At 55.1% G+C, this 23,910-nt stretch overlaps 1 protein-coding gene across 5 annotated transcripts in view; it reads left to right on the plus strand.

The window, feature by feature from the left end:
- The window catches only part of RNF123 (ring finger protein 123), a 106,167-nt gene that overhangs the window by 55,006 nt on the left and 27,251 nt on the right, over positions 1 to 23,910 (plus strand). For all 5 annotated transcript variants that reach the window (XM_069735978.1, XM_069735982.1, XM_069735979.1 and 2 more), the window contains 14 exons: positions 86 to 147; positions 243 to 314; positions 4,649 to 4,769; positions 4,852 to 4,953; positions 6,544 to 6,650; positions 6,724 to 6,916; positions 8,921 to 9,066; positions 10,366 to 10,449; positions 10,524 to 10,631; positions 11,446 to 11,623; positions 14,772 to 14,846; positions 20,461 to 20,548; positions 20,633 to 20,720; positions 20,793 to 20,877. In XM_069735978.1, coding sequence (XP_069592079.1) covers positions 86 to 147; positions 243 to 314; positions 4,649 to 4,769; positions 4,852 to 4,953; positions 6,544 to 6,650; positions 6,724 to 6,916; positions 8,921 to 9,066; positions 10,366 to 10,449; positions 10,524 to 10,631; positions 11,446 to 11,623; positions 14,772 to 14,846; positions 20,461 to 20,548; positions 20,633 to 20,720; positions 20,793 to 20,877 — 1,509 coding nt within the window. The remainder of the gene's footprint in view (positions 1 to 85; positions 148 to 242; positions 315 to 4,648; positions 4,770 to 4,851; positions 4,954 to 6,543; positions 6,651 to 6,723; positions 6,917 to 8,920; positions 9,067 to 10,365; positions 10,450 to 10,523; positions 10,632 to 11,445; positions 11,624 to 14,771; positions 14,847 to 20,460; positions 20,549 to 20,632; positions 20,721 to 20,792; positions 20,878 to 23,910) is intronic.

The raw sequence follows: 23,910 nt of genomic DNA on the forward strand, positions 1-23,910 counted from the left end.
CCTTTCTGTCCCGGGGGCCCTTCTTCTGTCCCAGGGGCCACCTGTCTGTACCTCCGCAGACTCTGATGTCTGTCCTCTCTTTCAGTGGTGGAGGAGCTGCAGGTTCAGATCCTGAGACTTCTGCTGAACAACAAGGACAAAGGCGCAGTAAGTGCAACCGGGGCGTCAAGAGAGCAGAGCTGCTCGGCCCCCATTATCTGCGCCCCCTCTCCACACCTCTGACACTGGGGGTCTCTCCGCAGGGTGAAGCTTCTCGTTATATTTTCCTCAACAAGTTCAGGAAGTTTCTCCAGGAGAACGCAAGTAACCGTGGGGTGAGCGCCGCAGAGGTCTCTTCTGTCTGTCATCATGGGGTGGGGGCGGCGGTCTCTTCTGTCTGTCCGTCATCACGGGGTGGGGGAGGCAGTCTCTTCTGTCTGTCCGTCATCACGGGGTGGGGGCGGCGGTCTCTGTCTGTCCGTCATCACGGAGAGGGGGCGGCTATGTCATGGTTCACAGGGAGGTTATCTTTATCATGCCCACCACTCACACCAATTTGTCATGAGCCGGGGTTGTTTGGTTGCCCCTGGTTCTTTCTGAAGGGGATTTATCTATATCCCACTTCTCAGTTCCTGTTTGGAACTTGCAGCTCTCTGGCGCCCCCCGTACCCTCAGGTCAGTCAGGGTACTGCACCTAGGGTAATTAGTCGCCAGAAAGGCTGCCTGCTATGTACTGGCTATTGGGCACGCTGCAGCAAGGGAAATATAACTACTCCCACTCAGGCGGGAATAATAATTATCAACGCCGCCGTCGCTACAAAGCCTTCCAACGCACAGGACAAATCCGCTGCCACCAGCTCCGATTTTCTTAATTATTAACGGGTCCAGAGCCAACCCAAATTAGTAGCATAATTCACTTCAGAGGACGTGACAGTTCGTTATAGAACAAGGAGAGACAAGCTAGTAATTTTATATTTTACTCCAAAAAAGGTAGGCAGTGTTTACAGAGATATAAAAAGATATTATAAAGGAGACAAATCATATGTACAATACAATTACAAATAAAAAAGGATTAAAATTGAAAAGAACACTTAGGTCGTTATGTAATTGCATCATCGTGGCTGGCCATGTGCTGAGGAGGAGGGGCTACATCTAGATGCATCACACATCTGTACAGCAGCTAGACCCCGGACAAAAAGCACTGCAAGACTGCTGTATCACTAAGTTATCTCACAGCCCCAAACCCAGGCACTCCCTCTGCGGTGACCTCACTTAGATGCTGAAACCTCCCCTTTACTTGGAGCTATGGCAACTATTTTTATGCCTAGCTCGCTTTATGAATCTCGTATGCTAAATACACAATTATCAGGATGTGCTCAACATCATGGGGTTTCTTTTAAGTGTAAACCTGGAGTAATTACATGACTCGCTTATGGAGAAATCCACTCTTTGCACTCATTGCATTTAGCTGCTAGCGGTTTCAGTGAATTATAGATCTATCGATGGACATCCGGAATATATAATCCTTATATCTCTAGCCTGGATCGGTGCCCCTATATATCACTTTAATAGAATAAAGAATCTCAGGCTTTCTGTACTAGTTTTGGCCAGTACCAGGTGGGAGGGGGAATGATTATTGTTCAGAGTCTGGTATTTGCAGCGTAGAACTATATAAATTCTTGTGGGAGGAGGGAAACTGAGGGGTTTTGAATTACACACACAGGCAGCAGGCAGAGTGAGAAGAGGGGAGTCAGAATGGCCCACAGCATGTGTCTGCCATGGAACCTTCTAGAACTGAACTCACAATATGGCATTTTTTACATTATCGTGACAGTCATGAACCGGGGTTGTTTGGTTTCCCCTGGTTCTTTCTGAAGGGGATTTATCTATATCCCACTTCCTAGTTCCAGTTTAGAACTTGCAGCTCTCTGGCGCCCCCTTCCCCTCATGTCAGACCGGATACTGCACCTAGGATAATTAGTCGCCAGAAAGGCTGCCTTACTTTGTACTGGCTAATGGTCACACTGCAGCGAGGGCGATATAACTACTCCCACTCAAGCGGGAACAATAATTATCAATACCGTCCTTCGCTACACAGCCTCCCAAATGCACAGGACAAATCTGCTGCCACCAGCTCCGATTTCTTACTTAATAACGGGTCCGGAGCCAACCCAAATTAGTAGCATAATTCACTTCAGAGGACGTGACAGTTCGTTATAGAACAAGGAGAGACAAGCTAGTAATTTTATATTTTACTCCAAAAAAGGTAGGCAGTGTTTACAGAGATATAAAAAGATATTATAAAGGAGACAAATCATATGTACAATACAATTACAAATAAAAAAGGATTAAAATTGAAAAGAACACTTAGGTCGTTATGTAATTGCATCATCGTGGCTGGCCATGTGCTGAGGAGGAGGGGCTACATCTAGATGCATCACACATCTGTACAGCAGCTAGACCCCGGACAAAAAGCACTGCAAGACTGCTGTATCACTAAGTTATCTCACAGCCCCAAACCCAGGCACTCCCTCTGCGGTGACCTCACTTAGATGCTGAAACCTCCCCTTTACTTGGAGCTATGGCAACTATTTTTATGCCTAGCTCGCTTTATGAATCTCGTATGCTAAATACACAATTATCAGGATGTGCTCAACATCATGGGGTTTCTTTTAAGTGTAAACATGGAGTAATTACATGACTCGCTTATGGAGAAATCCACTCTTTGCACTCATTGCATTTAGCTGCTAGCGGTTTCAGTGAATTATAGATCTATCGATGGACATCCGGAATATATAATCCTTATATCTCTAGCCTGGATCGGTGCCCCTATATATCACTTTAATAGAATAAAGAATCTCAGGCTTTCTGTACTAGTTTTGGCCAGTACCAGGTGGGAGGGGGAATGATTATTGTTCAGAGTCTGGTATTTGCAGCGTAGAACTATATAAATTCTTGTGGGAGGAGGGAAACTGAGGGGTTTTGAATTACACACACAGGCAGCAGGCAGAGTGAGAAGAGGGGAGTCAGAATGGCCCACAGCATGTGTCTGCCATGGAACCTTCTAGAACTGAACTCACAATATGGCATTTTTTACATTATCGTGACAGTCATGAACCAGGGTTGTTTGGTTTCCCCTGGTTCTTTCTGAAGGGGATTTATCTATATCCCACTTCCTAGTTCCAGTTTAGAACTTGCAGCTCTCTGGCGCCCCCTTCCCCTCATGTCAGACCGGATACTGCACCTAGGATAATTAGTCGCCAGAAAGGCTGCCTTACTTTGTACTGGCTAATGGTCACACTGCAGCGAGGGCGATATAACTACTCCCACTCAAGCGGGAACAATAATTATCAATACCGTCCTTCGCTACACAGCCTCCCAAATGCACAGGACAAATCTGCTGCCACCAGCTCCGATTTCTTACTTAATAACGGGTCCGGAGCCAACTCAGATTAGAAGCGTAATTCACTTCAGAGGACGTGACAGTACGTTATAGAGCAACGAGAGACAAAGCTAGTAATTTTATATATTTTACTCCAAAAAGGTAGGCAGTGTTTACAGAAGTATAAAAAGATATTATAAAAGTAGATAAATGTCGTATGTACAGTACAGTTACAAATAAAATGGGATTAAAGTTGAAAACACTTACAGTTCGTTCATATAATTTTATCTCATGGCTGACCGTGTGCTGTGGGGAAGGGGCACACATCTAGATGCATCACCCATCTGTCTCGCAGCTGGACCCAGGATAAAAGACTAGGGAAGACTGATGTCTCCTTCAGTTATCTCCCAGCCCAAAACCAAGGCACTCCCCCTGTGGTGACCTCATTCAGAGGCTGAATCCTCCCCTTTCTTAGAGTTATGACAAACCATTTCTATACCTGACTCGCTGTATGAACCTCGTATAAGAACGGCACAATGATCAGGATGTTCACCACGTCAGGGGGGTTCTTTTAAGTATAAACACGGCGTAGATACATGACCCACTTACGGAGAAATCCGCTCCTTGCAACTTGTAGGGTTTAGCTCTTAACGATTTCAGTGAGCTATAAATCTCTTGGTGGACATCCAGAATCTATAATCCTTATATCTCTAGCCCTGATCGGTGCCAGTATACATAACTTTAAAAGAACAAAAGAGTCCCATACAGTTTGGGAAGTGGCTGTACCAGTTTTGGCTGGTATTAGTCAGGAGGGGGAATAAGGGGTTTAGGGAGACTGGTTTTCGCAGCACAGAGCCATAAAAATTCTGCAGTGAATGTTGTTGCCTGGTCTCACATTACAGCGAGATAGCAGGGAGAGGAAACTGCAGCTGAAAGCTCTGTATGTGTAATTGAAGTAATAAGAAATTCTACCTAATTCCTGACAGGCAGTCTCTTATGTCTGTTCGTCATCACAGGGTGGGGGCGGCAATCTCTTCTGTCTGTCCGTCATCATTGGGTGGGGGCGGCAATCTCTTCTGTCTGTCCGTCATCATGGGGTGGGGGCGGCAATCTCTTCTGTCTGTCCGTCATCATGGGGTGGGGCGGTGGTCTCTTCTGTCTGTCCGTCATCATGGGGTGGGGCGGTGGTCTCTTCTGTCTGTCCGTCATCATGGGGTGGGGGCGGTGGTCTCTTCTGTTTGTCCATCATCAGGGGGCGCCGTCTTCTCACTGCTGTGTCGCCCCCAGAACCCGACAGTGCTGTGCCCCCCGGAGTACATGGTGTGCTTTCTGCACCGCCTGGTGACTGCGCTGCGCTGCTGCTGGGATGAGGCCCAGGCCCGGAGTGCGTCGGCGCTCTGCAGTGAGGGTGCGCTAAGACTTGGGTGACTCCGGGGGTTTGGGGGGCTGTTGATTCTTTCCTTGTGTCCTGATCCGCTCTGCACCCCCAGATGCCTACGTGCCGCCCCAGCTCTTCTACAACGGGAAGGTGGATTACTTCGATCTACAGCGACTCGGGGGGCTTCTCTCACACCTACGGAAGATGCTGAAAGGTGGGATCTCTTCTGGATGGGGCAGAGCAGGGGGTCGGGGGTTGGAGTCGGTGCGGGGGTGGGGACCAGAGCAGGGAAACGGGGGGGGGGGGGGGGGGCAGAGTTGGGGGCTGCATGGGGGTACGGGGCAGCACTGTGTGACTGGGCCTGCATGGGGAAGACTGGGCTGCGCAGTGGGACAGGGGCTGCATTGGGGGACTTGGTAGCGCAGTGGAAAGGGGGCTGCATGGGGGAGCGGGGCAGCTCAGTGGGACAGGCTTCATGGAGAGGCAGTGCAGTGGAACGGGGCTGCATAGGAGGACAGGTCAGTGGGGGTGGATGGGGCAGCTCAGTGTGACGGGGGCTGCGTCTGGGGACGGGGCAGTGTGGTGGGATGGGGGCTGCGCCAGGAGAGGGGGCAGCTCGGTGGGACTTGGGGGGACAGGGCAGCGCAGTGTGATGGGGGTTGAGTGGGGTGGACGGGGCAGGGCGGTGGGATGGGTGCTGCATGAGGGGACAGGGCAGCATAGTGGGACGGGCTACGTGGGGGGACGGATCAGCGTAGTGGGACGGGCTGTGTGGGGGATGGGTCAGCACAGTGAAACGGGGGCTGCTTGGGGGGATGGGGCAGCACATTGGGACAGGGGCTGTGTGGGGGGACAGGCTTCTTGGGGACGGGGCAGCACAGTGGGACGGGCTGCGTGGGGGGACAGGGCAGCACAATGGGACAGTGGCTGCATGGGGGGATGTGGCAGCACCCTCGGACGGGCTGCGTGGGGGGACCGGGCAACGCAGTGGAACACGGGCTGCATGGGGGGAGGGCTCCGTGGGTGGATGGGGCAGCGCAGTGGAACAGGGGCTGCATGGGGGGATGGGCTACATGGGGGACTGGGCAGTGGAACCGGGGCTGCATGGGGGGACGGGGCAGCACAGTGAAATGGGCTGCGTGGTGGGACGGGCTCCGTGGGTGGACGGGGCAGCGCAGTGGAACGGGGGCTGCATGGGGGGACAGGGTTTGAGGGGGGATGGGGCACCATAGTGGAACGGGTTGCTGCATGGGGGATGGGGCAATGCCGTGGGACAGGCTGCGTGGGGTAACGGACAGCGCAGTGGAACGGGACGTATGGGGGGACGGGGCAGCACAGTGGGACATGGGGGGATGGGGCAGCACAGTCGGACAGGAGCTACATGGGGGGACGTGGCAACGCCGTGGGACGGGCTGCGTGGGGGGACGGGATGCGGGGGAACGGGGCAGCACTGTGTGACGGGGCTGCATGGGGAGACGGGGCAGTGCGGTGGGATGGGGCTGCGTTGGGGGCAGGGCAGCACGCTGGGACGGCGGCTGCATGGGGGAATGGGGCAGGGCGGTCGAATGAGGCAGCGCAGTGAGACGGGCTGCATGGGGGGACGGGGCAGCGCAGTGGGACAGGGACAGTTGGGGGACGGGGCAGCACAGTGGGACAGGAGCAGTGTGGGGATGGGGCAGTGCAGTGGGACAGGGGCTGCGTGGGGGAATGTGGGCAGTGCGGTGGAATGGGTCAGCACGCTGGAACGAGGGCTGTGTGGGGGGATGGGGCACATGTATCCTGACAGCTTATGTTTCCATCTCAGATGACCTCGCGACTAAAGCCAATATCGTCATCGACCCGTCTGAGCTGCAAGCCGTCACTATGGATGACCTGGAGGAGGAGGATGAGTCTGCCAACACCACAGCCCAGGTGGGTGAGGGGTAGATGAGGGGCAGCGTGTCTGTTATGGCCATCCACACTCACTCTGTCCCTCTCTATTAAGAGGGCCTCCGCGGCTCTGGCTATCGGGGGGGCACTGGCCCGACCCAGCTGGCTCAGCTCGCCAACCCTGGGGAGAGCCAATCGCTTCCTGAGCACTGCGGCCGTCAGTCTGATGAATCCACGCCGGCCCCTAGGGGCCCTGGAGAAAGTGAAAGTGCGGAGCCTGAGCGTGGAGCAGCGAACAGAAGATGATAGTAGGTGATGGGCCGGGGAGGGTGACAGGGCTCACATCTGCCCCCTAAACTTGTGTCTAAAAAACCTCTGGAGATATATTGGGGTCTGTCACTGTAGTGAAATATGTATAGGTATGTGTGGTGAATTATGTATAGATAGATAGATATGTGTGCAGTGACCTATGTATAGGTATTGTGTGACTAGGAAGATCTGTCCTGAAGGCTGCAGGTTCTCACCCAGGTGTTAATATGTATTTTCCTGAGACAAGTAGACTTCTGTCTCCACATCTTACCAGGGGTCTAGCTAGGACCAAGAAGAAAGGTAACACTTGACACCTCCTAGCTCTTGGAGGGGAGGTGTTAATTACGGCCTGATAATATCTCTGTGAGAAGTTTTACACAAAGGATCTCAAGAGAAAATAATTTATTCATTGGTAGCGCGGCCGTGGTCCAATCAAAAAACAAGCAATTATGATATTAACCTGAGGGGCTGGTCTAGAAATCTGACCTCCAGACCAAAGCTATAAATTAGACCTGTGTACCTAGAATCGTGTTCACATAATGGGGTCAGCTGAGCTGGTATGATCCAATCTACATTCATCCTACCTTCAGGGAGCAGAAAGCAGACTACCAAGTTAGATGATTTCTGTAAGTTTTTCTCCTGTTATTTTGTACTGTTTTGCATAAGTTGTATGTCTTTTTATTATCATATTTTTATACCTTTTTGTTACTGTAAGCACTGAACCTTTTTGTATTAAAGTATAAAACTTTAACAAGTTGAACCTTGAATGTTCTAACGAATCCATAGCCTAAGGTGTGTGAGCCTTACGAGTGGTAGACATTATTATTAATATTTCCGGGACTCATCGCCCGTGTATTCGGTGAGTGGTGGCAGCGTGTATGAGCGGGGTGTGTGGCCTGGGTCGGTGTGTGATTTATGCTCCCATTACAGCATAGGACAGAGGTTGAATGCTGGACTGAGAGTGGGGAGATAGATTAACCCTTGCAGGCACAACCCCAAGTCACGTGCTCAGAAGTGGGTACGTGACAGTCACGTACCCGCTTCTCGGCAAGTGCCTTGGGGTTGCGTCTGGAAGGGTTAATCTATCTCCTCTCACTCAGTCCAGCATTCAACCTCTGTCCTATGCTGTAATGGGAGCATAAATCACAGTCCACACACCCCGCTCATACACGCTGCCACCACTCACCGAATACACGGGCGATGAGTCCCGGAAATATTACAACTACTGTCTGCCACTCATGAGGATCACACACTTTATGGCTATGGATTCTTTAGAACATGCATGGTTCAGACGTATTAAAGTTTTAAGCTTTAATAGAAAAGTTACAGTGCTTACAATAAGAGTATAAAATATGGAAATAAAAAACTGACATACAAATATACAAAACAGTTACAAAATAAAATGGAGAAAACTTACAGAAATATCAAACTGCATTCTGATTCTCTGTCCCTGGGGGAGAGAGAAATATGGAATGGCTCACATCAGCTTCCAGGCTGCCCCCACATGCAAGTCAACCTGAAGGTCAAATTTCTAGACCAGCCTCTCAGGTTAATATTATAATTGCTAGTTTATGACTGGATCGTGAACACTCCACCAATGAATGTATTATTTCCTCTGAAACTCTTTGTGTAATGTTTCTCATAGATAGTGTCAGACTGTAATTGACATCTCTCTTTAAAAGGGCCAGAAAGTGTGAACATTTTCCCCTTCCTCCTGGTTCTTAGCAAGGCCCTCTGGCGAGATTGGAGACAGGAGATTGCCTTCTCAGGATAACATATGCTGTGACCCCTGTGAGACCTGCAGTCTCAGGACAGATGTTAAAATGTTAAATTACTGCTAGACATACATTCATACCTATACATATTTCACTACAGTGTCTCAGGCCAATATTAGGGGCTTATTTCAGAGGAAAACTCTGCCGGCCATAATACAGCGCGACCCTCGGAACTGCGGATTACATCACCGCTGACACTAAGAGCAGCCATGTTTTCTTCCATTACAGTTGAAGGGCATCATGGGAATGATGGGCTGCTTCTAGGAAGACCCCCAGAGGAAATGGAGCTGCCGATCACGGAGAACTCGCTGCTGGAGATCCTGGATGGGGCAGTGATGATGTATAATCTGAGCGTGCACCAGCAGCTGGGGAAGGTGAGGCCCGGCCCACCCTGAGCAGATCCCGACCACTGCCCAGCCCACCCCGAGCAGATCCCAACCACTGCCCAGCTCACCCGGAGCACATCCCGCCCACTGCCTGGCTCACCCCGAGCAGTGTCCGGCCCAGCCCGAGCAAATCCCGACCACTGCCCGGCTCACCCCGAGCAGATCCCGACCACTGCCTGGCTCAACCTGAGCAGATCCCGACCACTGCCCGGCTCACCCCGAACAGATCCCGACCACTGCCTGGCTCACCCCGAGCAGATCCCGACCACTGCCTGGCCCACCCTGAGCAGATCCCGGCCACTGCCTCGCCCACCCCGAGCTGATTCCGACCACTGCCCGGCCCACCCCGAGCAGATCAGGACTACTGATGGCCCACCCTGAGCTGAGCCCGACCACTGACTGGCCCACCCCAAGCAGATCCCGACCACTGCCCGTCCACCCTGAGCAGATCCTGACCACTGCCCGGCCCACCCCGAACAGATCCCGATCACTGCCTGGCCCACCCCGAGCAGAGCCCTACCACTGCCAAGCCCACCCCGAGCTGATCCCGACCACTGCCCAGCCCACCCCGAGCCAATCCCAACCACTGCCCAGCTCACCCCGAGAAGATCCCGACCACTGCCCGGCCCACCCCTAGCAGATCCTGACCACTGCCTTGCTCATCTCGAGCAGATCCCGGCCACTGCCTGGCCCACTCCTAGCAGAATCCAACCATTGCCTGGCCCACCCCGAGCAGATCCCGACCACTGCCCGGCCCACCCTGAGCTGAGCCCGACCACTGACTGGCCCCCCCGAGCAGATCCTGAGCACTGCCCGGCCCACCCCGAGCAGATCCCGACCACTGACCGGCCCACCTTGAGCTGAGCCCGACCACTGCCCAGCTCACCCCGAGCAGATCTCGACCACTGCCTGTTCTACCTGAGCAGATCCCGACCAGTGCCCGGCTCACCCAAAGCAGATCCCAACCACTGCCCGGCCTACCAGGAGCAGATCCCAACCACTGCCCGGCCTACCAGGAGCAGATCCCAACCACTGCCCGGCCTACCAGGAGCAGATCCCAACCACTGCCTGGCCTACCAGGAGCAGATCCCAACCACTGCCCTGCCTACCAGGAGCAGATCCCAACCACTGCCCTGCCTACCAGGAGCAGATCCCAACCACTGCCCTGCCTACCAGGAGCAGATCCCAACCACTGCCCGGCCTACCAGGAGCAGATCCCAACCACTGCCCTGCCTACCAGGAGCAGATCCCGACCACTTCCTCCTGTGTGGTGTCGTTTTCTTGCAGATGGTCGGGGTGTCAGACGATGTGAATGAATATGCTTTGGCCCTTAAAGACACAGAGGAGAAGATAAAGCGCTGCCCCCAGAGGGTGAGTAGGGGCCGCCCCGGCTGTGCCCACAGGGTGACACCGCTGACATTTGTAATGATATGTGGTCTGGACAGAGGCCGGACATCCTGGAGGAGCTGAAGAAGAGTCAACAAGTCTTCCTGGAGAAGCTGAACCACCTGAGTCGGAGGCTGGCCTGGATCAACGTCACCATCTACTCCAAGGTACCGTCCGCCCCTTGTGCTCCCCACCCCGGGGGTCCTCACTGCCCCACCAGCTGCATCTGACCGTTCCCCGGGCCTATCACACACTGACAATAGGGCAAAGGGGCAGAATACACCGATCAGCTGGGGGGCCATAACTGACACCCCCCAATCACAGACAAGAAGAGGCGGCAGCAGAATGGCGAGAGCCAGTGTGTTCGGTCACCTCCCCGACCTCTGCCACCGGTCACCTCCCCAACCTCACCCACCGGTCACATCCCCGGCCTCTGCCACCGGTCACCTCCCCGGCCTCTGCCACCGGTCACCTCCCCGACCTCTGCCACCGGTCACCTCTCCGACCTCTGCCACCGGTCACCTCTCCGACCTCTGCCACCGGTCACCTCCCCGGCCTCTGCCACTGGTCACCTCTCCGACCTCTGCCACCGGTCACCTCTCCGACCTCTGCCACCGGTCACCTCCCCGGCCTCTGCCACCGGTCACCTCCCCGACCTCTGCCACCGGTCACCTCCCCGACCTCTGCCACCGGTCACCTCCCCGACCTCTGCCGCCGGTCACCTCTCCGACCTCTGCCACCGGTCACCTCCCCGGCCTCTGCGACCGGTCACCTCCCCGGCCTCTGCCACCGGTCACCTCCCCGGCCTCTGCCACCGGTCACCTCCCCGACCTCTGCCACCGGTCACCTCTCCGACCTCTGCCACCGGTCACCTCCCCGGCCTCTGCCACCGGTCACCTCCCCGGCCTCTGCCACCGGTCACTGACAGGAGAAAACTACCAGTATTAGGAAGAGTCACTATTTCCCATCTTCCACCCCCAGGAGAAGATGCAGGACATCTACTGGTTACTGCAGGTCTGTCTGCGGAGCATCCAGCACTCCGACCGCACCGGAGCACTCTTCTCCTTCATGCCAGAGTTCTACCTGAATGTCGCCATGAACAGTTACAACTCCCTAAAGAATTACTTCAGCCCCGTCAGCAGCATGGAGGAGCTTCCCGGTATGTACACAGCAGAACAGTGAATGCAGCTCTGGGGTATAATACAGGGTCAGTAATGTAAATACACAGTGACTGCACCAGCAGAATAGTGAGTGCAGCTCTGGGGTATAATACAGGATGTAACTCAGGATCAGTAATGTATGTACACAGTGACTGCACCAGCAGAATAGTGAGTGCAGCTCTGGGGTATAATACAGGATGTAACTCAGGATCAGTAATATAATGTATGTACACAGTGACTGCACCAGCAGAATAGTGAGTGCAGCTCTGGAGTATAATACAGGATGTAACTCAGGATCAGTAATGTAATGTATGTACACAGTGACTGCACCAGCAGAAGTGAGTGCAGCTCTGGAGTATAATACAGGATGTAACTCAGGATCAGTAATGTAATGTATGTACACAGTGACTGCACCAGCAGAATAGTGAGTGCAGCTCTGGAGTATAATACAGGATGTAACTCAGGATCAGTAATGTAATGTATGTACACAGTGACTGCACCAGCAGAATAGTGAGTGCAGCTCTGGGGTATAATACAGGATGTAACTCAGGATCAGTAATGTAATGTATGTACACAGTGACTGCACCAGCAGAATAATGAGTGCAGCTCTGGAGGATAATACAGGATGTAACTCAGGATCAGTAATGTAATGTATGTACACAGTGACTGCACCAGCAGAATAGTGAGTGCAGCTCTAGGGTATAATACAGGATGTAACTCAGGATCAGTAATGTAATGTAAGTACACAGTGACTGCACCAGCAGAATAGTGAGTGCAGCTCTGGGGTATAATACAGGATGTAACTCAGGATCAGTAATGTAATGTATGTACACAGTGACTGCACCAGCAGAATAGTGAGTGCAGCTCTGGAGTATAATACAGGATGTAACTCAGAATCAGTAATGTAATGTATGTACACAGTGACTGCACCAGCAGAATAGTGAGTGCAGCTCTGGAGTATAATACAGGATGTAACTCAGGATCAGTAATGTAATGTATGTACACAGTGACTGCACCAGCAGAATAGTGAGTGCAGCTCTGGAGTATAATACAGGATGTAACTCAGGATCAGTAATGTATGTACACAGTGACTACACCAGCAGAATAGTGAGTGCAGCTCTGGGGTATAATACAGGATGTAACTCAGGATCAGTAATGTAATGTATATACACAGTGACTGCACCAGCAGTATAGTGAGTGCAGCTCTGGAGTATAATACAGGATGTAACTCGGGATCAGTAATGTAATGTATGTACACAGTGACTACACCAGCAGAATAGTGAGTGCAGCTCTGGGGTATAATACAGGATGTAACTCAGGATCAGTAATGTATGTACACAGTGACTGCACCAGCAGAATAGTGAGTGCAGCTCTGGGGTATAATACAGGATGTAATTCAGGATCAGTAATGTAATGTATGTACACAGTGACTGCACCAGCAGAATAGTGAGTGCAGCTCTGGGGTATAATACAGGATGTAACTCAGGATCAGTAATGTAATGTATATACACAGTGACTGCACCAGCAGAATAGTGAGTGCAGCTCTGGGGTATAATACAGGATATAACTCAGGATCAGTAATGTAATGTATGTACACAGTGACTGCACCAGCAGAATAGTGAGCGCAGCTCTGGGGTATAATACAGGATGTAACTCAGGAGCAGTAATGTAATGTATGTACACAGTGACTGCACCAGCAGAATAGTGAGTGCAGCTCTGGAGTATAATACAGGATGTAACTCAGGATCAGTAATGTAATGTATGTACACAGTGACTGCACCAGCAGAATAGTGAGTGCAGCTCTGGAGTATAATACAGGATGTAACTCAGGATCAGTAATGTCATGTATGTACACAGTGACTGCACTAGCAGAATAGTGAGTGCAGCTCTGGGGTATAATACAGGATGTAACTCAGGATCAGTAATGTAATGTATGTACACAGTGACTGCACCAGCAGAATAGTGAGCGCAGCTCTGGAGTATAATACAGGAGGTAACTCAGGATCAGTAATGTAATGTATGTACACAGTGACTGCACCAGCAGAATAGTGAGTGCAGCTCTGGAGTATTATACAGGATGTAACTCAGGATCAGTAATGTAATGTATGTACACAGTGACTGCACCAGCAGAATAGTGAGTGCAGCTCTGGGGTATAATACAGGATGTAACTCAGGATCAGTAATGTATGTACACAGTGACTGCACTAGCAGAATAGTGAGTGCAGCTCTGGGGTATAATACAGGATGTAACTCAGGATCAGTAATGTAATGTATGTACACAGTGACTGCACCAGCAGAATAGTGAGTGCAGCTCTGGGGTATAATACAGGATGTAACTCAGGATCAGTAATGTAATGTATGTACACAGTGACTGCACTAGCAGAATAGTGAGTGCAGCTCTGGGGTATAATACAGGATGTAACTCAGGATCAGTAATGTAATGTATGTACACAGTGACTGCACCAGCAGAATAGTGAGTGCAGCTCTGGGGTATAATACCAGTGCTATGGCCTCATCTGGATACTGTGTGCAGTTTTGGGCTCCACATTATATAAAAGACATTGACAAACTGGAGCAAGTTCAGTGAAGAGCGACCAGGATGGTGAGCAGACTGCAGAGTATGTCCTATGAGGAACGGTTCCAGGATCTGGGAATGTTTAGCTGCAAAGAAGACTGAGAGGAGACTTAATAGCCGTCTACAAATATCTGAAGGGCCGTCACAGTGTAGAGGGATCATCATTATTCTCATCTGCACCTGGAAACAGGAGAAGCAATGGGATGAAACTGAGAGGGAGAAGATACAGATTAGATATTAGAAGGCTGACAGGGCGATCAGTGAGTGGAGCAGGCGGCCACGAGAGGTGGTGAGTTCTCCTTCAATGGAAGTCTTCACACAGAGGCTGGACAGACCTGTCTGGGATGATTTAGTGAATCCTGCCTTGAGGTCCCTTCCAACGCTAACATTCTAAGATTCTTGGTCGATCCCATTCATCATGGATCGCTGTCAGGTTTATTTGCCCCCTTTATGCTGTGATGCGCTGGTCAGGGGTACCTCCAGTTTCGAGCAGCGGTTTCCTCTCTGTCTCATTTGTTCCTGCAGTTTTTCTCCTGGATTGTTTAAATCCTTCCATTTCTCCCGGTCTCCAGGTTATGAGGACACCCTGACCTGCCTGGCAGCCATTTTAGCCAAACACTTTGCAGATGCACGTATTGTGGGAACAGGTGAGATTGCCGTGTCAGATCCCCCACCCATCTCCGGCCTCCACCCATCCCCCTCCCATCTCCGGCCTCCACCCATCCCCCTCCTGTCTCCTTCCCGGCCTCCACCCATTCCCCACCCATCCCATGGCCTCTGCCCATCCCGCTCCCATTACCCTCCTGTCTCCCTCCCAGCCTCCACCTGTTCCCCTCCCATCTCCGGCCTCCACCCATCCCCCTCCTGTCTCCGGCCTCCTCCCATCCCCCTCCTGTCTCCCTCCCGGCCTCCACCCGTTCCCCTCCCATCTCCGGCCTCCACCCATCCCCCTCCTGTCTCCCTTTCGGCCTCCACTCGTTCCCCTCCCATCTCCGGCCTCCACCCGTTCCCCTCCCATCTCCGGCCTCCACCCGTTCCCCTCCCATCTCCGGCCTCCACCCGTTCCCCTCCCATCTCCGGCCTCCACCCATCCCCCTCCTGTCTCCCTTTCGGCCTCCACTCGTTCCCCTCCCATCTCCGGCCTCCACCCGTTCCCCTCCCATCTCCGGCCTCCACCCGTTCCCCTCCCATCTCCGGCCTCCACCCGTTCCCCTCCCATCTCCGGCCTCCACCCATCACCCTCCCATTCCCCTCCTGACTTCCACCCATCCTCCACCCGTCTCCCCATCTCCCACTTGTTCTCCACCCGTTCCCCACCCGGCCATGATTCTTTGTGCTTCTCACATCAGACATTAAGGACTAATGAAAGTGAAGAAGGAATCCAGCGTCCAGGAATAAAATCAAATTTCTTTATTTGTGTCCATTTAAAACGAGAACACCAAGCTGCTGAGACCCCCAGAGCCGGGGTCGGGACTGTACCTGACGCGGTTCACACACGTTACGTCAGACCTCGAAAGGAGCGGATCAGGGGAAGTAAACGAGGGAAACAAGAAAACACATTGGTGAACAATTGAAAAGAAAGCATGAGAAAATCCATGATAATATTCATAGTGGAACCCGGGGGTACGATGGTGCAGGACGCTCCCGTCACCGCTCCTCGGTCTCCTCCCCGCACATTGTGAGCGCTTGTTCTATCACACGGACATCACAATGTGACCTGTGACTGTTCTCAGTAGTGACACAATGATCTGAGATGTGGGCGACGTTACGGACAATGCTCTCCTGTCCGATTCTTTCATTTCCTAATAGTTGAGGCCACATATTAAAGTTACACGCTGAGCGCTCAGTTATAGAACCACAGGGTCCAAACTGCAGGGTAAGAAAAACTTCATTCTGAAAGTTGTTTTAGATTGCAAACAAGATTTCCCTGGATATCGTCCACACTTGTAGTAGCCTGCGGTGGACGCCAATGGCGCGGGTTATAGAAGCGGGGGACCGGGAGCCGCCTGCAGTAGGGGCACGTCCGAGCACTATTCTAATGGTGCGGGTTATAGAAGCGGGAGCCGCCTGCAGTAGGGGCACGTCCGGGCACTATTCTAATGGTGCGAGTTATAGAAGTGGGGGACCGGGAGCCGCCTGCAGTAGGGGCACGTCCGGGCACTATTCTAATGGTGTGGGTTATAGAACCGGGGGACCGGGAGTCACCTGCAGTAGGGGCACGTCCGGGCACTATTCTAATGGTGCGAGTTATAGAAGTGGGGGACCGGGAGCCGCCTGCAGTAGGGGCACGTCCGAGCACTATTCTAATGGTGCGGGTTATAGAAGCGGGAGCCGCCTGCAGTAGGGGCACGTCCGGGCACTATTCTAATGGTGCGAGTTATAGAAGTGGGGGACCGGGAGCCGCCTGCAGTAGGGGCACGTCCGGGCACTATTCTAATGGTGTGGGTTATAGAACCGGGGGACCGGGAGTCACCTGCAGTAGGGGCACGTCCGGGCACTATTCTAATGGTGTGGGTTATAGAACCGGGGGACCGGGAGTCGCCTGCAGTAGGGGCACGTCCGAGCACTATTCTAATGGTGCGGGTTATAGAAGCGGGAGCCGCCTGCAGTAGGGGCACGTCCGGGCACTATTCTAATGGTGCGAGTTATAGAAGTGGGGGACCGGGAGCCGCCTGCAGTAGGGGCACGTCCGAGCACTATTCTAATGGTGTGGGTTGTAGAACCGGGGGACCGGGAGCCGCCTGCAGTAGGGTCACGTCCGGGCACTATTCTAATGGTGTGGGTTATAGAACCGGGGGATCGGGAGCCGCCTGCAGTAGGGGCACGTCCGAGCACTATTCTAATGGTGTGGGTTATAGAACCGGGGGACCGGGAGCCGCCTGCAGTAGGGTCACGTCCGGACACTATTCTAATGGTGTGGGTTATAGAACCGGGGGATCGGGAGCCGCCTGCAGTAGGGGCACGTCCGAGCACTATTCTAATGGTGTGGGTTATAAAACCGGGGGACCGGGAGCCGCCTGCAGTAGGGGCACGTCCGGGCACTATTCTAATGGTGTGGGTTATAGAAGCGGTGGGACCGGGAGCCGCCTGCAGTAGGGTCACGTCCGGGCACTATTCTAATGGTGAGCGCTCACAGTCTACAAGGGATGGGTGAGAATACAGGATGAGAGAGGACCCTGCCCGCGAGGGCTCACAGTCTACAAGGGATGGGTGAGGATACAGGAGGAGAGGACCCTGCCCGTGAGGGCTCACAATCTACAAGGGATGGGTGAGGATACAGGAGGAGAGGACCCTGCCCGCGAGGGCTCACAATCTACAAGGGATGGGTGAGGCTACAGGAGGAGAGAGGACCCTGCCCGCGAGGGCTCACAGTCTACAAGGGATGGGTGAGAATACAGGAGGAGAGAGGACCCTGCCCGCGAGGGCTCACAATCTACAAGGGATGGGTGAGGATACAGGAGGAGAGGACCCTGCCCGCGAGGGTTCACAATCTACAAGGGATGGGTGAGGCTACAGGAGGAGAGAGGACCCTGCCCGCGAGGGCTCACAATCTACAAGGGATGGGTGAGAATACAGGAGGAGAGAGGACCCTGCCCGCAAGGGCTCACAGTCTACAAGAGATGGGTGAGGATACAGGAGGAGAGAGGACCCTGCCCGCGAGGGCTCACAATCTACAAGGGATGGGTGAGGATACAGGAGGAGAGAGGACCCTGCCCGTGAGGGCTCACAATCTACAAGGGATGGGTGAGGATACATGAGGAGAGAGGACCCTGCCCGCGAGAGCTCACATTCTGCAAGGGATGGGTGAGGATACAGGAGGAGAGAGGACCATGCCCGCCAGGACTCACAATCTACAAGGGATGGGTGAGGCTATAGGAGGACAGAGGACCCTGCCCGAGAGGGCTCACAGTCTGCAAGGGATGGGTGAGGATACAGGAGGAGAGAGGACCCTGCCCGCAAGGGCTCACAGTCTACAAGAGATGGGTGAGGATACAGGAGGAGAGAGGACCCTGCCCGCGAGAGCTCACATTCTGCAGGGGATGGGTGAGGATACAGGAGGAGAGAGGACCCTGCCCGCGTGGACTCACAATCTACAAGGGATGGGTGAGGATACAGGAGGAGAGAGGACCATGCCCGCCAGGACTCACAATCTACAAGCGATGGGTGAGGCTATAGGAGGACAGAGGACCCTGCCCGAGAGGGCTCACAGTCTGCAAGGGATCGGTGAGGCTACAGGAGGAGAGAGGACCCTGCCCGCGAGGGCTCACAGTCTACAAGGGATGGGTGAGGATACAGGAGGAGAGAGGACCCTGCCCGCGAGGGCTCACAATCTACAACAGATGGGTGAGGATACAGGAGGAGAGAGGACCCTGCCCGCAAGGGCTCACAATCTACAAGGAATGGGTGAGGATACAGTAGGAGAGAGGACCCTGCCCGCGAGGGCTCACAGTCTACAAGGGATGGGTGAGGATACAGGAGGAGAGAGGACCCTGCCTGCGAGGGCTCACAATCTACAAGGGATGAGTGAGGATACAGGAGAGAGGACCCTGCCCGCGAGGGCTCACAATGTACAAGGGATAGGTGAGGATACAGTAGGTGAGGATAGAGCTGGTCATGCAGCGGTTTGGTCGATCGGTGGTTACTGCAGGTTGTAGGCTTGTCGGAAGAGGTCGGTCTTCAGTCTCTTTTTGAAGGTTTCGATGGTAGGTGAGAGTCAGATATGTTGTGGTAGAGGGTTCCAGAGTAGGGGGGATACGCGGGAGAAATCTTGTATACGATTGTGAGAAGAGGAGATAAGAGGGGAGTAGAGAAGGAGATCTTGTGAGGATCGGAGGTTGCGTGCAGGTAAGTACCGGGAGACGAGGTCACAGATGTATGGAGGAGACAGGTTGTGGATGGCTTTGTACGTCATGGTTAGGGTTTTGTACTGGAGTCTCTGGGTAATGGGGAGCCAGTGCAGGGATTGACAGAGGGGAGAGGCCGGGGAATAGCGGGGGGACAGGTGGATTAGTCGGGCAGCAGAGTTTAGAATAGATTGGAGGGGTGCGAGTGTGTTAGAGGGGAGGCCACAGAGCAGGAGGTTGCAGTAGTCAAGGCGGGAGATGATGAGGGCATGGACTAGGGTTTTTCCAGATTCTTGGTTGGGGAATGAACGGATTCGTGAAATAATTTTGAGTTGAAGTCGGCAGGTAGTGGAAAGGGCTTGGATATGTGGTTTGAAGGAGAGATCAGTGTGAAGGATTACCCCGAGGCAGCGAGCTTGTGGGACTGGGGAGAGTGGGCAGCCATTTACTGTAATGGATAGGTTCGTTGGGGGGGTCGCGTGAGATGGGGGAAAGATGATGAATTCTGTTTTGTCCATGTTAAGTTTCAGAAATCTAGCGGAGAAGAAGGATGAAATAGTGGACAGACATTGAGGGATTCTGGTTAGTAGGGAGGTGATATCTGGTCCAGAGATGTAGATCTGTGTGTCATCAGCATAGAGGTGATACTGAAAACCGTGAGATTCTATGAGCTGTCCCAGGCCAAAGGTGTAAATGGAGAAGAGCAGGGGCCCTAGGACTGAACCTTGCGGGACTCCGACAGATAAGGGGCGAGGTGAGGAGGTGGTGTGTGAGTGGGAGACGCTGAATGTCCGGTCTGTTAGGTATGATGAGATCCAGGACAGGGCGAAGTCTGTGATGCCAAGAGATGAGAGGGTCTGTAATAATAGGGAATGGTCCACTGTGTCAAAGGCAGCCGACAGGTCCAGGAGGAGGAGGACAGAGTAGTGTCGCTTGCTCTTGGCGGTTAAGAGGTCATTGGTGACCTTAGTTAGGGCAGTTTCATTGGAGTGGTGTGACCGGAAGCCTGATTGTAAGCGGTTGAAGAGGGAGCAAGAAGAGAGATGGGAGGACAGTGATTGAGCCTTAAGAGAGAAATGATGTTCCACTATGAATATTATCATGGATTTTCTCATGCTTTCTTTTCAATTGTTCACCAATGTGTTTTCTTGTTTCCCTCGTTTACTTCCCCTGATCCGCTCCTTTCGAGGTCTGACGTAACGTGTCTGAACCGCGTCAGGTACAGTCCCGGCCCCCGGCTCTGCGGGTCTCAGCAGCTTGGTGTAAAGACGTGATTTTATTCCTGGACGCTGGATTCCTTCTTCACTTTCATTCGTGCAGTACGAGCGTCTGGCAGAGACGTAATCGGGTGCTTCGCCTCCCGAGCGCACTGGACTCCTCACACGGGGGAGCTGAATGGACTTTGCTTATTTCTTAGACATTAAGGACTCCCTGATGCAGGCGCTGGCGAGCTACGTGTGTTACCCGCACTCCCTGCGGGCCGTGGAGCGGATCTCCGAGGAGCAGTGAGTCTGGGGGTCCGGTCATGGGTTTGGGCTGATCCCCTCTCCGACCCGTGTGCTCATTAACGGGCGGCATGGTATCTGCAGGCAGATCAGCATGATGAAGAATCTCCTGGCTCCGTACGAGCAGCGGCCGTGGGCGCAGACCAACTGGATCCTGGTCAGACTCTGGAGGGTGAGTGAGGGGCGATATTATTGGGTGGGTGGTCTCCCGTCCTCCCTGTGTGACCCCCGGTCTCCTCCTCAGGGCTGCGGTTTTGGTTATAGATACACGAGACTCCCACATCTGCTGAAGACCAAACCGGAGGACGCCAACCTGCCGAGCCTGCAGAGTGAGTGTGGGGGTCCGGTGTGCTCCCCCCATGTGAGTGAGGGTCCGGTGTGCTCCCCCCCAAGTGAGTGAGGGTCCGGTGTGCTCGCCGCATGTGAGAGAGGGTCCGGTGTGCTCGCCCCACGTGAGTGAGGGTCCTGTGTGCTCACCCCATGTGAGGGTCCGGTGTGCCCTCCCCCCCACGTGAGTGAGGGTCCGGTGTTCCCCCCCCCCATGTGAGTGAGGGTCCGGTGTGCTCCCCCCGTGAGTGAGGGTCCGGTGTGCTCCTCCCATGTGAGTGAGGGTCCGGTGTGCTCGCCCCGTGATTGAGGGTCCGGTGTGCTCGCCCCGTGATTGAGGGTCCGGTGTGCTCCCCCCACGTGAGTGAGGGTCCTGTGTGCTCGCCCCATGTGAGGGTCCGGTGTGCCCTCCCCCCCACGTGAGTGAGGGTCCGGTGTTCCCCCCCCCATGTGAGTGAGGGTCCGGTGTGCTCCCCCCGTGAGTGAGGGTCCGGTGTGCTCCTCCCATGTGAGTGAGGGTCCGGTGTGCTCGCCCCGTGATTGAGGGTCCGGTGTGCTCGCCCCGTGATTGAGGGTCCGGTGTGCTCGCCCCCACGTGAGTGAGGGTCCGGTGTGCTCGCCCCCACGTGAGTGAGGGTCCGGTGTGCTCGCCCCGTGGTTGAGGGTCTGGTGTGCTTCCCCCCACGTGAGTGAGGGTCCGGTGTGCTCACCCCATGATTGACGGACCGGTGTGCTCCCCCCACGTGAGTGAGGGTCCGGTGTGCTCGCCCCCACGTGAGTGAGGGTCCGGTGTGCTCGCCCCCACGTGAGGGTCCTGTGTGCTCGCCCCACGTGAGTGAGGGTCCGGTGTGCTCCCCCACGTGAGTGAGGGTCCGGTGTGCTCCCCCCACGTGAGGGTCCGGTGTGCTCGCCCCGGGATTGAGGGTCCGGTGTGCTCGCCCCGTGATTGAGGGTCCGGTGTGCTCGCCCCGTGATTGAGGGTCCAGTGTGCTCCCCCCACGTGATTGAGGGTCCGGTGTGCTCGCCCCGTGATTGAGGGTCCAGTGTGCTCCCCCCACGTGAGTGAGGGTCCGGTGTGCTCGCTCCCACGTGAGTGAGGGTCCGGTGTGCTCCCCCCACGTGAGTGAGGGTCCGGTGTGCTCGCTCCCACGTGAGTGAGGGTCCGGTGTGCTCCCCCCCCACGTGAGTGAGGGTCCGGTGTGCTCGCTCCCACGTGAGTGAGGGTCCGTTGTGCTCCCCCCACGTGAGTGAGGATCCGTTGTGCTCCCCCCACGTGAGTGACGGTCCGGTGTGCTCCCCCCACGTGAGTGAGGGTCCGGTGTGCTCCCCCCACGTGAGTGAGGGTCCGGTGTGCTCGCTCCCACGTGAGTGAGGGTCCGGTGTGCTCTCTCCCACGTGAGTGAGGGTCCGGTGTGCTCCCCCCATGTGAGTGAGGGTCCGGTGTGCTTGCCCCATGTGAGTGAGGGTCCAGTGTGCTCCCCCCATGTGAGTGAGGGTCCGGTGTGCTCCTCATCTGAGTGAGGGTCCGGTGTGCTCGCCCCATGTGAGTGAGGGTCCGGTGTGCTCGCCGCATGTGAGAGAGGGTCCGGTGTGCTCGCCCCACGTGAGTGAGGGTCCTGTGTGCTCGCCCCATGTGAGGGTCCGGTGTGCCCTCCCCCCCACGTGAGTGAGGGTCCGGTGTTCCCCCCCCCATGTGAGTGAGGGTCCGGTGTGCTCCCCCCGTGAGTGAGGGTCCGGTGTGCTCCTCCCATGTGAGTGAGGGTCCGGTGTGCTCGCCCCGTGATTGAGGGTCCGGTGTGCTCGCCCCGTGATTGAGGGTCCGGTGTGCTCCCCCCACGTGAGTGAGGGTCCTGTGTGCTCGCCCCATGTGAGGGTCCGGTGTGCCCTCCCCCCCACGTGAGTGAGGGTCCGGTGTTCCCCCCCCCATGTGAGTGAGGGTCCGGTGTGCTCCCCCCGTGAGTGAGGGTCCGGTGTGCTCCTCCCATGTGAGTGAGGGTCCGGTGTGCTCGCCCCGTGATTGAGGGTCCGGTGTGCTCGCCCCGTGATTGAGGGTCCGGTGTGCTCCCCCCACGTGAGTGAGGGTCCTGTGTGCTCGCCCCATGTGAGGGTCCGGTGTGCCCTCCCCCCCACGTGAGTGAGGGTCCGGTGTTCCCCCCCCATGTGAGTGAGGGTCCAGTGTGCTCCCCCCGTGAGTGAGGGTCCGGTGTGCTCCTCCCATGTGAGTGAGGGTCCGGTGTGCTCGCCCCGTGATTGAGGGTCCGGTGTGCTCGCCCCGTGATTGAGGGTCCGGTGTGCTCGCCCCCACGTGAGTGAGGGTCCGGTGTGCTCGCCCCCACGTGAGTGAGGGTCCGGTGTGCTCGCCCCGTGGTTGAGGGTCCGGTGTGCTCGCCCCATGATTGACGGACCGGTGTGCTCCCCCCACGTGAGTGAGGGTCTGGTGTGCTCGCCCCCACATGAGTGAGGGTCCGGTGTGCTCGCCCCCACGTGAGGGTCCTGTGTGCTCGCCCCACGTGAGTGAGGGTCCGGTGTGCTCCCCCACGTGAGTGAGGGTCTGGTGTGCTCCCCCCACGTGAGTGAGGGTCCGGTGTGCTCGCCCCGTGATTGAGGGTCCGGTGTGCTCGCCCCGTGATTGAGGGTCCAGTGTGCTCCCCCCACGTGATTGAGGGTCCGGTGTGCTCGCCCCGTGATTGAGGGTCCGGTGTGCTCCCCCCACGTGAGTGAGGGTCCGGTGTGCTCCCCCCACGTGAGTGAGGGTCCGGTGTGCTCGCTCCCACGTGAGTGAGGGTTCGGTGTGCTCCCCCCACGTGAGTGAGGGTCCGGTGTGCTCGCTCCCACGTGAGTGAGGGTCCGGTGTGCTCCCCCCCCCACGTGAGTGAGGGTCCGGTGTGCTCGCTCCCACGTGAGTGAGGGTCCGTTGTGCTCCCCCCACGTGAGTGAGGATCCGTTGTGCTCCCCCCACGTGAGTGACGGTCCGGTGTGCTCCCCCCACGTGAGTGAGGGTCCGGTGTGCTCCCCCCACGTGAGTGAGGGTCCGG

The sequence above is a fragment of the Ranitomeya imitator genome, chromosome 8 (genome assembly GCF_032444005.1).
Source record: "Ranitomeya imitator isolate aRanImi1 chromosome 8, aRanImi1.pri, whole genome shotgun sequence".
NCBI classification, from domain to species: domain Eukaryota; kingdom Metazoa; phylum Chordata; class Amphibia; order Anura; family Dendrobatidae; genus Ranitomeya; species Ranitomeya imitator.